The 13,731-nt window shown below is 35.4% G+C and overlaps 1 protein-coding gene across 1 annotated transcript; it reads right to left on the bottom strand.

Annotated features, from left to right (window-relative positions):
• Positions 1-650: 650 nt before the first annotated feature.
• Positions 651-2,963, bottom strand: TRIADDRAFT_23733 (uncharacterized protein; the record flags this gene model as incomplete). The annotated part of the gene is made up of 1 exon (XM_002111447.1): positions 651-2,963. One exon carries the CDS (start codon positions 2,961-2,963, stop codon positions 651-653), a length of 2,313 nt encoding a protein of 770 aa, XP_002111483.1.
• Positions 2,964-13,731: the final 10,768 nt, after the last annotated feature.

Genomic DNA, 13,731 nt, shown 5'->3' with positions numbered 1-13,731 from the left:
CAGAAATTTGATCTTGCAGCAATGCCTTCATACAACGATATACATTACCCAAATTTGAATAAAAGAAGCATTGCTGCTGCGTTAAATAGCATAAAAATAAATTACATTATAAATTGTTCAATTTCCATATAACATGAATTAGTATCATAATTTCGGACTTCAAATCTGAACTTGTAAAGGGTCCATCCGTTATCAAATGGAAATGTACCTATTTCTAGTTACTAAAGCAATGATACGACGAATTGATAGCAATTATATACTATCTACTATTACGAAAACTTGGATTTATACTACAGTATTTCAAAGTCGTAAGTAATCTCTCCGGTATTTCAAGAATGACACTCTTTCAAAGTGCTATAACGTTGCTAAACAAAATATCGCAATAAGGAATATTTATCAATTCCGTATCACACTGCAGATTATAAATAACCTAGTGTTGAATGATAACCATCTAGTTACCTTGATAATTTTGGCATGAAGCAGCTAACGATAGTACGATCTTACTTTATTGCATACAAAATAAAATTGATCAATTTAACGACGCTTGATAACCGAGATACAATTAACTATCTTATCTGAGAATACAGTGGTAAGTAAACTAACGCTTCTAGTTCAATGAAGGCCATAAATTTGTAAGAAGGAATATGATTTTAAGAATCTTGAAAGATTTTTCGCATATCTAGTAGGCTTTTTCTCAACATTTTAGCAAATTTTTCGGAACCTGTACCTCTGCAGGATTTCTTTGATGTAATATGAATGACTACATATCGATTGCCAGTAAAAATGTAAGAAACGCCATAGCCGTCGTCTGCCACTGGGCCAAATCCACCACCAGCAGATAACTTTTTAGCGCAAGCATCGTAATCATCATCTTTGCAAAATTTCGTCTGCCTGTGAGGGGTTTGACTAGTAGACAGGCGCCAAGGTTCACTTAATACTTCTTTTAAAAACGGTGAATCGAGTTTAAGATATTTTGATACAACATATAAGCAAAACAGATGGCGATCGATCCCATAACCCAACATGGCTTCCTTTGCTAACATAGCATGATTTTCACAAGCATTCCTTAAAGCTTGACGCTTTTCAGCGCTGCTTTTCTTTTTATCGCACATAGTGTGAACGAATTCTGTAGACAACGTAGTAACAGGTCGAACAGTTTCAGTCCTACCTTCTCTGTATAATCGTGTCATGCTTGACTCGTAGGTTAAGCAAAATTGACGACTTAATCTATAGTAGGTCAATTGTAACGCCATTTGCATGTAACCATCAGGACTAACTTTACAAGTTTTCATATATCCTTTGCCATATTCAGTAAAATCTAGCACATAAAGATCGAGATCACTTATGGCCGACTTTGCAATTTGGGCGCAATCTTCAATTTCTTCACAACATTTAGAAGGAATATCCCACTTCAATCGGGTAGGACGGCCAATATTGTCCACGCTGGATTCACCATCACAATGGCCATCCGGCTTAAATCTTCCTGGAGATGCATCGTTTGTCATGAGATATTCAAGTAGATGACCAAATATTGGTGCATCTGCAAATGTGTGCTCCAAATTCGCTCCAAATCGTCCATTAGCATAAATGATTGCAGTCATTGATTTATCAAACCATCTGTTGTAACCGTTACCGCAAAGGCATGCTTTGCAAAATGAATTAAACTTACTAGGATCATTTTCTTGATAAAATTGTTCGGTATCGTCTAATACAAGAACAAAAGCAGATTTTTCGATTACATCTAGAGACTGCTTATTAATTCCGTTTGAGAAGTATTCTTCACGTATTGTAGCCCAGCGAGTCCTGTCTACGGCTGTTAACGCAGCCAAGTGTAATTCACTCGGTAGTGGTTCTTCTTCATCATCAATGATACGCTGAAATTGCTTTTCTAGGTCCACTAATTTTAGCCAGCGTGGACCGCGATACAAATCAAGCTTGTAATAGCGACCTTTATGAAGAACGGCAATATGACGAGAAATGCTTGAACTGTAATGGGCAATCTTATCAAATTCCTTTCCGGGTAATCTTGCAGTATTCATTTGCCTAAGATGTTGCTTACAACACATCGGAATTGAATCCCGAAGTATCAATGGTTCCAAGCTCTCATCGTCTATCATTTGGCGATATTGTATTACACTTCTTGTTATGCTTGCTGCGCGAGCAGCTTGTCTGTTGGTCACGGTTTCTTCAGTGGCTCCATCTATCATGTAATAGTTACTATTAATGAGGAGTGATTCACGACTCCGTAAATAGACATAATTTTCCCACCAGCTAGAGACATAGTTACTCGCCCACCATGAATAAAGAACTAGATAACGTTGGAGTTTACATCCAATACCATTCTGGAATTCATTGGCCAGCTTGGCCATCCGGTCATATTTTTCGTCGTTAACTAACGGACGTACTGATTGGAGGTATCTTTTGGTAGTTGATTCTAAAGAAGGGACTGGCAATCGTGGCAGTGAAGACTGATAGCTTAATAACTGGAGTTTTCCTTTCCACTTCAACATATTTATCAAGCCATACCAAATTTTAGTTTGGAGCGAGATCTTTCCTCCGCTCTCAAATATCCATCCCTTGTACATAAGCAAAACTTTTAACATGTATCGCTTAAAATAAGCCAAGGTGATCCACAATACCGTTGCTAATATAACAACATGAGTGGCGATGGTAATTCGAGGATCCTGCGTAGGGATGTAAGCTTCTAATTGAAAGAGATATTTTACCGGCCCAAACTGTAGATAGCGCAGTAAAACTAATACCATCGCGATAATTAGATACGATTTAGCAGAATTTGGAAATACACTCTTATGTAGAGAATTACGGAAGTTGCGCCATTTCAGCCGTATTGCGTGTAATACTGTTTGAATAGCATTATTGATTCCTACTTGATTGAAGTCGATAAAAATCCCATTAGAGGTGATTGTAAATTGGAATGCAACAGCTTGCCTTGCTTCCGCCATTTCTCAAATTTGAGTGCGCAGAATAATATGGGTAAAGTTGTGAAGTAACTTTTGTACCTACAAAAAGTTCAAGCGAACGTTAGGTGAAAATTTCTCAATCCGTGGTATGCAGTTTCTTGTTAATTTGCGTACACTCCTATTCACTTATTTAATATCAACTAATATTAAAATATTACCCTAGTAACTGGCGCTCTATTGGTAATTTATAATCTAGTGGCATAATATACTGTAAATAAATATGTCTTGAATTCTTTTGCTCATCCCCTCTTAAAATAAAAAACTTTCTCCTCTTGATAAAAAACAGGAACTTCTTTTTATTGTAATAAGAGGATAAAATTTTAGTTGAAGTCGTTTACTGTACGTTGCACGATGAAATAATGTAAGAATAAAGATTGCTTTCGCGTAAAGGTTTACAAAATTAGCTTATTGAACACTACTCGCACTAACTACGTACTTCTACTGTAAAGTTTACACAGCAAGTACATATTCTTAAATCGTAACAATATAAATCGTTTTTTTTGCAATAATATTGAATTGTAACGACATAAAAATTCCAATTCATGTGCTCGTCAAGAAGACATTACACACACACTTGGTGTCCTCTAGTGATTTCTTGGCAAAGTATGTGTGCATCTATACACATAATCGAATTGGACAATATATAAAATCAAGCGCAGCATTTTATGGTTTTAGGACAACTGTCACCCGGATAATTGCCATCCATAACTAAATCTTTTTGAGTTAATGTGTCTTAAATTATAAAAAGTAACACATAAATGTAAATGATAGAAGAATTTTTCGATTTTTGAATAGCTAAATAGTTCTTCAGGGGTAGAAAATGCCCGTAAAAGTCATGGGTGGCAATTGTCCTGATGCGGTTGTACTTTAGTACTATATTTATGCTTTGGACGCATTTCCTATATGAAATATTTTTCCTTTTTGAAAACAAGTAGCCGCTGTCTCACAACAACTACCTTTTTTACTCATTGGGACTTGGCCAATTTTCTTACCAATTTGAGTGCACTATATATATATATACAATTAGCGTCTCTAGGATGTGTAAAAAGTAAATTTTTTCAGAGGCCTTTGACCTACAGTACTGTCTCTGGTCATTTCGTCTACTTTAATTTTCTTTTGCCACTTAATTAAATTATATTCGGTAATACTGTCCTATCGGTCCAACAGCTGTATGAAATTCTATGCATACATCGCGGCGAACAACGTGACTATTTTTCTTTTAACCGAAAAAAAACTTGCCGCATGAATTGATCCGAAGACCGGTGTTTCGCATCGGCCAAGTTACTACCACGTGCAATGTTGCCAAATGCATCTCGTTTTATCGTCAATCAATAAATAGGCTATGGACTTTCTCCTACCTATGAGTAATGAACTCATTCCTAGTACTGTACAACTGGAGATCTCCTGTGTCATTCCTTGACAATCTGCGGAATGTGCACCCTAATTCAATTAATTAAATTAATCTGGCCAAATTGATTGGCCATATCGCATGCTAGTATCATGGACTACTTAAAAGTCTTCTTTTAGTAGTAGTTTATACCCGTATGTACGAATAATATTTGACTTTTACAGTTGGGAACAATTCTTGCCATACCGGTCAATTTATTGCTACCATGACTAATGTTGTTTTATGGAAATATTGTCGCCGGCTAATACTGTCGAACAGACTCTGCCAATATTGGATAGAGTATAGCAGTAATACTATTTGGAGGGCATGATGATACTTATTTCATATAGTATGCGATATAAAAGGGTAAGCATACGGCTACTTAAAAGACTACAAGAAAATAGTCCCTTGTCAAAGATCGCTTGCAATAAATTGTATTGTATCCATGCCAATCCGCCGTTTTGCCTCTTGAGCTAGGATTTCCTTCAACAACAACGTGCTCTGTAGAATCTTGCATGGCTTACTACTGCAATATGTAGAGCAGCTTCATTAAGCTAATAGAGGCCCAGTTCCTTGTTGGATATTGGATGCTGACTACAACACTAGCGAAACCGGTTCAGTGGACATAGTTGTTTAGGTAGTGTTTCTGTCAGTCAAGCGCATATTATAAGTAGAGTATAGGCAAGGTAGGATTACACTCAGATACTCTACTGTCAACATGCAACCATCAATCAATCAATCATTAATAGTAAAATGGTGAATGGCTAAACCTATTCATTTACATATGTTATACGCCAATGCCTTATACTATTTCTGTACTGCAGTACTGAATACGCGTGGAATCTATTCTAGTTTCACCGGCTTTGGTAAAATTAGAACGGCTTCATAACGCCTTCATCTCGACTAGCAGTAGAATCATGGAGTTTATCTGAAGTCGATTAGGACGATGAATTTTAAAATATTCGTTTTCTATGCTGTACCGTCTATTTTTTGGGGGGGGGGCCATTTTTATCCATGGAATTGAATCGGTATTATTTGCGATAAAGGTCGTTGGATCGATCATTCAGTTAATAATGTTCATGTATAGTACTGTGAGCGGAGAGACTTTTGTAATCGACTTTAGTAAATTTTTAGTCTAACAGATATAGCGAGAGAGTTTGCTATCAGTCTATGACCAAAGTGAGCGATGGTTACTGTACAGTGTAGAATAGACAAAGTGAGTGAGTGATATTCATACAGGCGGAAACAATTTCGACAGATGTAAAATATTTGCTATAATGAAATGATGTTGTATCAGCTTCAAAAAGTTTGGGTTAGCATGTTTGGATCAAGTCATGGTTTCTATTTAATGACATCCATTTCGACCAGTTATTAACGGTAAGAATCAAGATAGACTTGGAGTATTTCAATCCAAGACGATCACTAACAAGCTCTACGTTAATAAAACAGCGTCTAGCGTCTATACTGTATAGTAGTAGGTCGATCGATGGAAAAGTAGACCACTGATAGAGGAAAGAGAAAAAAAATGCAAGCACACCCTGCCATCGCATGGGTGATGTATCATCAGCGTAACATGTCGAGTTGAACTGATCAGGTTTGCAAGTTGTTGTTTTCATCCGTTGATAAATACTGCATTGATCTATTTTAAAATTACATAACGATCCATCCAACTACTTACTCTATTAATCAAGATGTTCCAGTTGGGACTTGAAGATCTCTCCTCCACTTTCTACCTCACGATCGTAGAATGCGTTGATATACTTGTCGGGCTTTTCAAAACTAAAAACAAACACAGATTGTGTTTATTTTTATTATTTTTGTCGACAAGCCAAGGTGTTGCTCAACGACTGTACACTGTAGTGTTGGTACTGTAGAGAAGGATACTGGATCATGTACCAACGGTGCTCACCTACAGTACATTGTGTCCATGGGTAGAGTACATCCTGTAGGATACCGGCAACCGGCATCGACTGCAGTTGTTGTTCAAGCTTTCAAGCCATCAACTCATACTGTACGTATAATATGACGTCTAATATGGTAGCAATACAGTACAATGCAACGCATGCCAACAACAAAAAAAACTATTGAAATGGTGAAAAGAAATGGATGGAGTCATGAATAAAAGCCCTTTACAGCGGGCTATTTTTTTGAATTCAAGACTTGCTGCTACAGTTCAGTATACCCTGGACAATTCATGGCCTGTGATGATGATTCATTCAGCACGCCACTAACCATTCTTCATTTGCTTTTTTTCATCGCGCATGATGGCGGAGAGCTGGTTGCAAACCTGGTTGCCAACCATGACCCCGCCGATTGACCTCGGCCATTGACCCCAAATAGGCGCGCGCATACATACAGGCATGGGCCATTCAGTAAAGGCTTGAAACCAGGCAAGCTTTCTCTCTTCAACGATGATGGGCGGGGACGAAGGCCCGAGCTAACACAATCCATTCATGTGTGCTCTGGCTTGGGTAGAAATGGAGACGGCCGAGAGATCACAGCAAAAGGCTAATATTATTTTAGTAATGAGGATGATAATATCATCATAGAAGCTTGCTCATTTTGATGCAAAAGTCCCTGGAGTCAAGCATGAAAAGAGCTCCAAATTCATGCACATTATTTCAATTTGCATAGCGCAGCACAGTCGTAAAAGACGACCGTTACAATAATAAGAAAAAAAATCAATCAAGGATGAAGGATTAGGCAATGATACCGTCGTCGCTTATGGCTGCCACATGAGTAGTTGACCAATGTGCTAATAAATGTCTCATTTTTGCCTCTAGATAGAGACAACCGAAAATCCGATCGGTTGCATAATTTGAAAATATTCAATCCTATGTGGGATGTCGTAATGGTATTGTCATGGAAAGATTATTTAAATAGCCCATGAATGCAGCTTTTCGTCCAAGCGATTTTTCACTAGTGGCTAAATGACTAGTAGACCAATGTCTTAATAAATGTCTCATTTTTGCCTCTAGATAGAGACAACCGAAAATCCGATCGGTTGCATAATTTGAAAATATTCAATCCTATGTGGGATGTCGTAATGGTATTGTCATGGAAAGATTGTTTAAATAGCCCATGAATGCAGCTTTTCGTCCAAGCGATTTTTCACTAGTGGCTAAATGACTAGTAGACCAATGTGTTGATAAATGCCTCATTTTTGCCTCTAGATAGAGACAACCGAAAATCCGATCGGTTGCATAATTTGAAAATATTCAATCCTATGTGGGATGTCGTAATGGTATTGTCATGGAAAGATTATTTAAATAGCCCATGAATGCAGCTTTTCGTCCAAGCGATTTTTCACTAGTGGCTAAATGAGTAGTAGACCAATGTGTTAATAAATGCCTCATTTTTACCTCTAGATAGAGACAACCGAAAATCCGATCGGTTGCATAATTTGAAAATATTCAATCCTAGGTGGGATGTCGTAATGGTATTGTCATGGAAAGATTGTTGACATAGCCCATGAATGCAGCTTTTCGTCCAAGCGATTTTTCACTAGTGGCTAAATAGGCCATAATATTGACTCTCGTCAATAATGCACATTGGTGCTTCACCAACCGTTGGTCAATGTGCACCTTGGTACCATTGTTGAGCTCATTAGCTTAATATTCTATTCTATCAATGCATCCATAAAATATATCACGTACAGTAGCCTAAAAATGTACTGCACTAAAATAACAAAATCAGCAGGATGTTGTAACTTATCCATTCAAATACAGTCTTATTGATCGGTAAGAATAATTTCATTCTCTCTGTAATCTCACAAATTCAATTAATCCAACTGTGCCATGTAGAACCTCAAGTGTGTAGTTCATCAAAAATCAAGCAGTCTCCAATACATCAGAAATGATTGACCAGAATACAGAACAGTGGCTAATATTTTTTCAACGACCATTTCAAAACTTGCATTACTGTATACGATCAAACTTATGCTTTCCACTTGTAAGGGGAAACTTGGTGGAGGGCTATTCAATGCCTCTCAAGTCGAAAACAAACTGGTATACGTTTCTAAAATGGATATACAGTACTCATAGATGATGGCAGCGATTGACCGCTTTTAGCTCAACTAAACCTTTTTATTATTTATTAATATACGTACAATCCCAATGGCTTATCAAACAATCATACTGTTTATTATCTGCCGTCAAGACGCCTTTGGCATATTTGCTTTCCATACAAGGAAAGCTTAACAAATTTTCTTCACTATTGACATACACGGAAGTTATCAAGCCGTTCTCTTAATCCATATCGAGTTGGCATGAAGGGTGAAAAAAAATAATTATTCATGCAGAAAATAATGCAATGCCACTATATCGAGGAAAGAAGGAAAAGCTTCACAGATATTCTTGACTATTGACATACACCAAGGCATTAAGCCGTTCTCTTCATCTATATTAAGTTGGTATAAATGGTAAAAAAATAATTATTAATACATAAAGTAATGCAATGGTACTATATAGAGGGAAGAAAAAAGTATTGCTATACATACTCCACCTAAAACAAATCTTTACCCTATGTTTTATGCAATGTAGAAATGACTGACTGCTACGGAGTTACCTGCATATATTAATTAATTAATTAATAAAGCATACTCCGATGATACTGTACGCCTACATGAAGGACGGCAAAGCAATACAATACACCTTAAATAAATCTTGATACTCTTTAAATACTTGGAAATAATGTTTATACACAAATTAGTGGTTGTGATGCAGTTACACGCCTATGATCAATGTATGCATTAGCCAAGCAATGGCAATTATTTATAAAGGTTTTAATTTACATCAGTCAGCTACGATACGGTGTGTGCAATATCAACAAAAGGCAATAGCGTAGAGCTACTTTTTTAGAGTATATGTAGAAGAAATTTTTGAGTGTGTTCTACGCAATAGTTATACAGAGTTAGTAGTTATGGATTGACTAGTGCATCATTAATACTCTCCATTATTACAAGGATTTCTGTTTAATATCACTTAGATATGGATACAAACCCTTTATTCAAGACTAACAGCCACTCAAGGATATCATAACCAGCAAAGAGACGATATTTAAGGTAACGCGAAAAGAGTACAGAAGAAGAAGGTGAAGAATGCTGTACAACGACATCAATATGCTAGCACTGTTTATCATTTGGTGCATTAACGCCTCCAACTATACTATGCAAGTGGACATACGTATCTCGCAACCGGAATACAGTACGATTATCAATGAGTCACATTAACAAGTAAGTTCTGACTAAAACAGTAAATGTAAGTACTATGGTAAGTATTAATTTTCCCTTATCATGATGGCTGACCAAAGTATACAATCTCAGCAAGCTATCTGTATCCATAAATACATTGTAATTATGTAATCTATACCTATACAAGTTCGACTTGTTAGTCTACAGAACATGCATAATTAATATACTAATAATTATCATTACAGAGCTTCAGGCATCAACGTATCTATCATACACTGATTTATACGGTATACAAGATATATTTGAATACAGCATAAAGAAGAGCCTTCAAATTGAATTAAATGGGCAAATAAACGACGCTTGGCTACAAGGAAGGACCTGCAAAAGGTAGATTTTATTGCATATGAATACAATCGTTAAAATTTACATAAGCGTGTCTGCCGTAGCAACGCTCAGGCTAAGCATACGTACAGTTAATTCATATTGCTTTACCTACATTTAATACTTTGCCAACGCTATAATTGGTAGTATATATATAGAAGGTAAACTTTACAGTACATTAACGTCGATATTATCAGTTAATTGGCGAGACTGCGGTAAATCATTATAATCACTGCATTTAAAATTTTCTTTATACTATAACAATATGGAGTGCTTGATGAAAAAACTGAGCACGTACACAGTGTATCGTATGGATTTGATAAAAGAATTGTTAATATTGAGCGAGAGTCATGATTTACCAATAACGAATAATTCTACTCATTCTTTTGAGCCCGAGGTAAACGCTTACTAATACGCCCAAATAGAAGACCTCCCACAAAAATCGCCAAAATAATTCCACAGAAAACAAAAATTAAATAGTTTTTCGATTCTGATTCAGTAATAGCTCCTACGACATCACCAAGATTATTTAGCTGTTGATATTCGCCCTTCGATATTTCCTAAAATAAATGATTGAAAATGATGTTGTACGTAGAATATTAGTTCTGATAGTATATTTTGTACAGCATACAAAACTTATGCCATACATAGATTAAGTCTACAACGTATTTAAACATCTAATACAATAACGAAGGCAATTATTTAGGTCACCTCTTTCATTTCTGATAATTGTTTGGCTTTCTTTTCCAGCTCAGCCTTGCATTGAAGATCGAATTTTTTTCGACTTTTATTTGCTTTCCATAGACATGCCAACACTGCATTAATGAAATAATACAGTGAAAGATTTATTTAAAAAGCATAAAATCAAAAGTTTGATAAACTACGTTGATGCATATGAGAAAACTGAAAGCTTTCACAACTTTATTTAATACCTTGCGAGTTTATCTCAAGTTCATCTATACAATGTCTTTTGATATCATAAAGACATTTGCTATATAAATCTGGATCAGCTTTGATGTCCTCAGCTTCTTCGGCAACAATTCGGATAATTTCCTTAATTACAATGATAAAATAATAGCATAGATTTCAGAATTTTACGAGACATCCTAGCTTGTACGCATTTAACATAGGAAATGTATGTATCCGTAAATTACCAAGCTGCAATTATGATTTTTTATGAGTCCAAAGTTTCTCTTCAAGCAAATATTAATTTCGTTTGGTCTAGTACCCGGACAGAAAGTTGAAACCTAAAGCAAATAAGTAGTTGCAAATTTTTACAGATTTGCAACTAAAAACTAAGCAATAGATTGTCAAGTTTTAATAACCTCGACGTAACACATAGCTCGAAGATTGGGATCAAGTTGAAATTCTTTAGCTTGTGCCTCCTCTAAATGTCTAACTGCAGTAGAGCAATCGCCGGAAAGTTTCTACACGATAAAAATAAATAATAGAATAATATTAGTGGACATAATCTAATTATACCATTGATCTGTACGGTTCTCTAACATGTTTTAAAAGAAGTTTCCTAAGACAGCTAATAATTGGTGCCAAGCCTTTAGATGGGTGATTTTTCCTGCAATGAAGTTTGACATCCTTATCGCACATGGTCTTTAGTACGGGAATCAGGTTATAATCTGATAAAGGAATTGATAAACGCTGAATAAAGGTTTTCTCCCTTCGAATGGGATGATAGTTTAAAAATTATTCAAGAATTAAAAATAAATGCATACCCTCATATACAATGATCTGTCTGCGCTTTATTGCAGCTCTACACCTATCATGTCCGAAAATGATTAGTATAATGATTTAGTTTATAAATTATGAATCTTGTCATAGTTTACCTGTCATTTACTACGGAATTATCTTTATTCTGAATCAAACATTGCAACATGGATGGACCGCTTTGAACTCCTTTACAGAATTTCTTTTGATTTAATCATATAAATTAGCTCTAGCTCAAAAACAACAAGTACATTGAGGTAAATTAGTTGATCTTACCATGATAACTAGCTTACAATTCGTTATTAGGAAGTAATCAATCTTTGGCTGTTTGATTTCTAACACCTGAAAGTAATGCAATTTGAACATAAAATTGTTTATTGCATTGCAAATTCACTACATCAAATTATTAAATCTTGCACAAGCACACCATATAGAATTCTACAAAAATGTACAAAATCTAGATTCACCAGGACTACCAACGAGCACTTTGCTGTGTAAACTGTACTGTAAAGTAGCCGGTGGGTAGCACGTTTGCGACTCTAAACGGAGCTTTCGAGATCCCAACGGCTGTACAGTACTAGATGTCACCGACAAGTGACAACAACTATAATATTACCACATTATGTACTTTATCCAGATTCCTATTCAGGTCTATATTTTGTCTTGTACAGAACATATACCTCACGTTTACGCAATAGGTTCTTACAGCTGGTTGAAAGATGTAAGTCATTTTGTCTTAAGCATTCGAAAACCTGATAATATTTAAGTGGTATAGCATAAAATTGAATATTTGAGTATGCTCTGCTCCACCTGTACGTGTATTCACATAAATAGCATATTTTATAATAAAAGTACGGATTAATAATAAATTTAATAATTAATACGTACTTCGGCACCGCCGTATTGCACAGAAGCACAGAATCGTGTGATATCGTTCTTGCAGCTGCGATACAACTCTGGATCTAAACGGATATCTTCTGACTTTAAAGTAATGAAGATTAGAATTACAAATAGTTTCACTATTCGCCGTAAAGTTTACACTAAAGATGATAATTGTAATAACAAATCTATTAATCAAGTACCCGCTGGAAATATTCAGAATGCAAATGTCCTCGGCACTTTTTAGACAGTTTCTTGCTATTCCTTTTACCTTTTGAATATAGCTTCCCCAAGCATGTTAATATATCACTCCTATTTATAGACATTGAAAGCTTCATGAATTAAAGTAGCTCACAAAATTACTAATATGTGCTAATAACCTTGATTTCATGCCTTGACAATTCTCTTCGATTTCAGTTTTGCAATAACTTTTTAATCTCACAGAAAATCTAAAATCCTTTAATCGAACCTGTTAACGTTGATTAAAGGTCTTTAGGATAAGCTATTCAAATTTGTATAATAATATAAGTCACTTTTTCAGCATATACTTGTTGAAAATCTTCAATTTCAACCCTACATTCCTTCTCCATATTGACTTGATTCTTATTATTAATAAGGCAACGTAGTATGTTACCAGGCGCCCTCTTTACATCCTACAACATATAAAAGTTAACGATTTAGATATGGTATAAGATATTTTACCGGATTACGATAATCATGTGAATAATTTTTAGTAAAGCAAGGTATAAAATTTATTTTTAATACCGAGATTATTTAAAACGTTTCGAAATGTTAAAATTAGTACTAGAACAGAGGAAATTATTTATTACTGCAATATATCAGCAAACCGAACAATATCTTTTGACAGCAGGAAGGCAAGTACGATACAAATTTTCATTGAGTCTAATATCCTGTCAATAATGAGAAAGGCAGTTACAATGTGAAACTTGATTTTATCGTCACATTAAAAGTAAAAATATCAAGATAGCAGAATGATCACACAATAAAAAATAACCATATTGCTAGATCAAAGTAAAATGAAATACCCTTCTTTGCGGTAATTTTACCTCAGATTCTAAAACAGTAAAATTTCCTATTGAGCGACGACATTGGCTAGATAGGCTTTTAAGATTAGTTTGAAGACATTTTATTTCCTAGATTTTTAAGATTATCAATTTTTAAGTACATTT

Source organism: Trichoplax adhaerens, genomic scaffold, assembly GCF_000150275.1.
Source record: "Trichoplax adhaerens TRIADscaffold_4 genomic scaffold, whole genome shotgun sequence".
NCBI lineage: Eukaryota > Metazoa > Placozoa > Uniplacotomia > Trichoplacea > Trichoplacidae > Trichoplax > Trichoplax adhaerens.
This window is presented reverse-complemented; position numbering and strand designations above follow the sequence as displayed.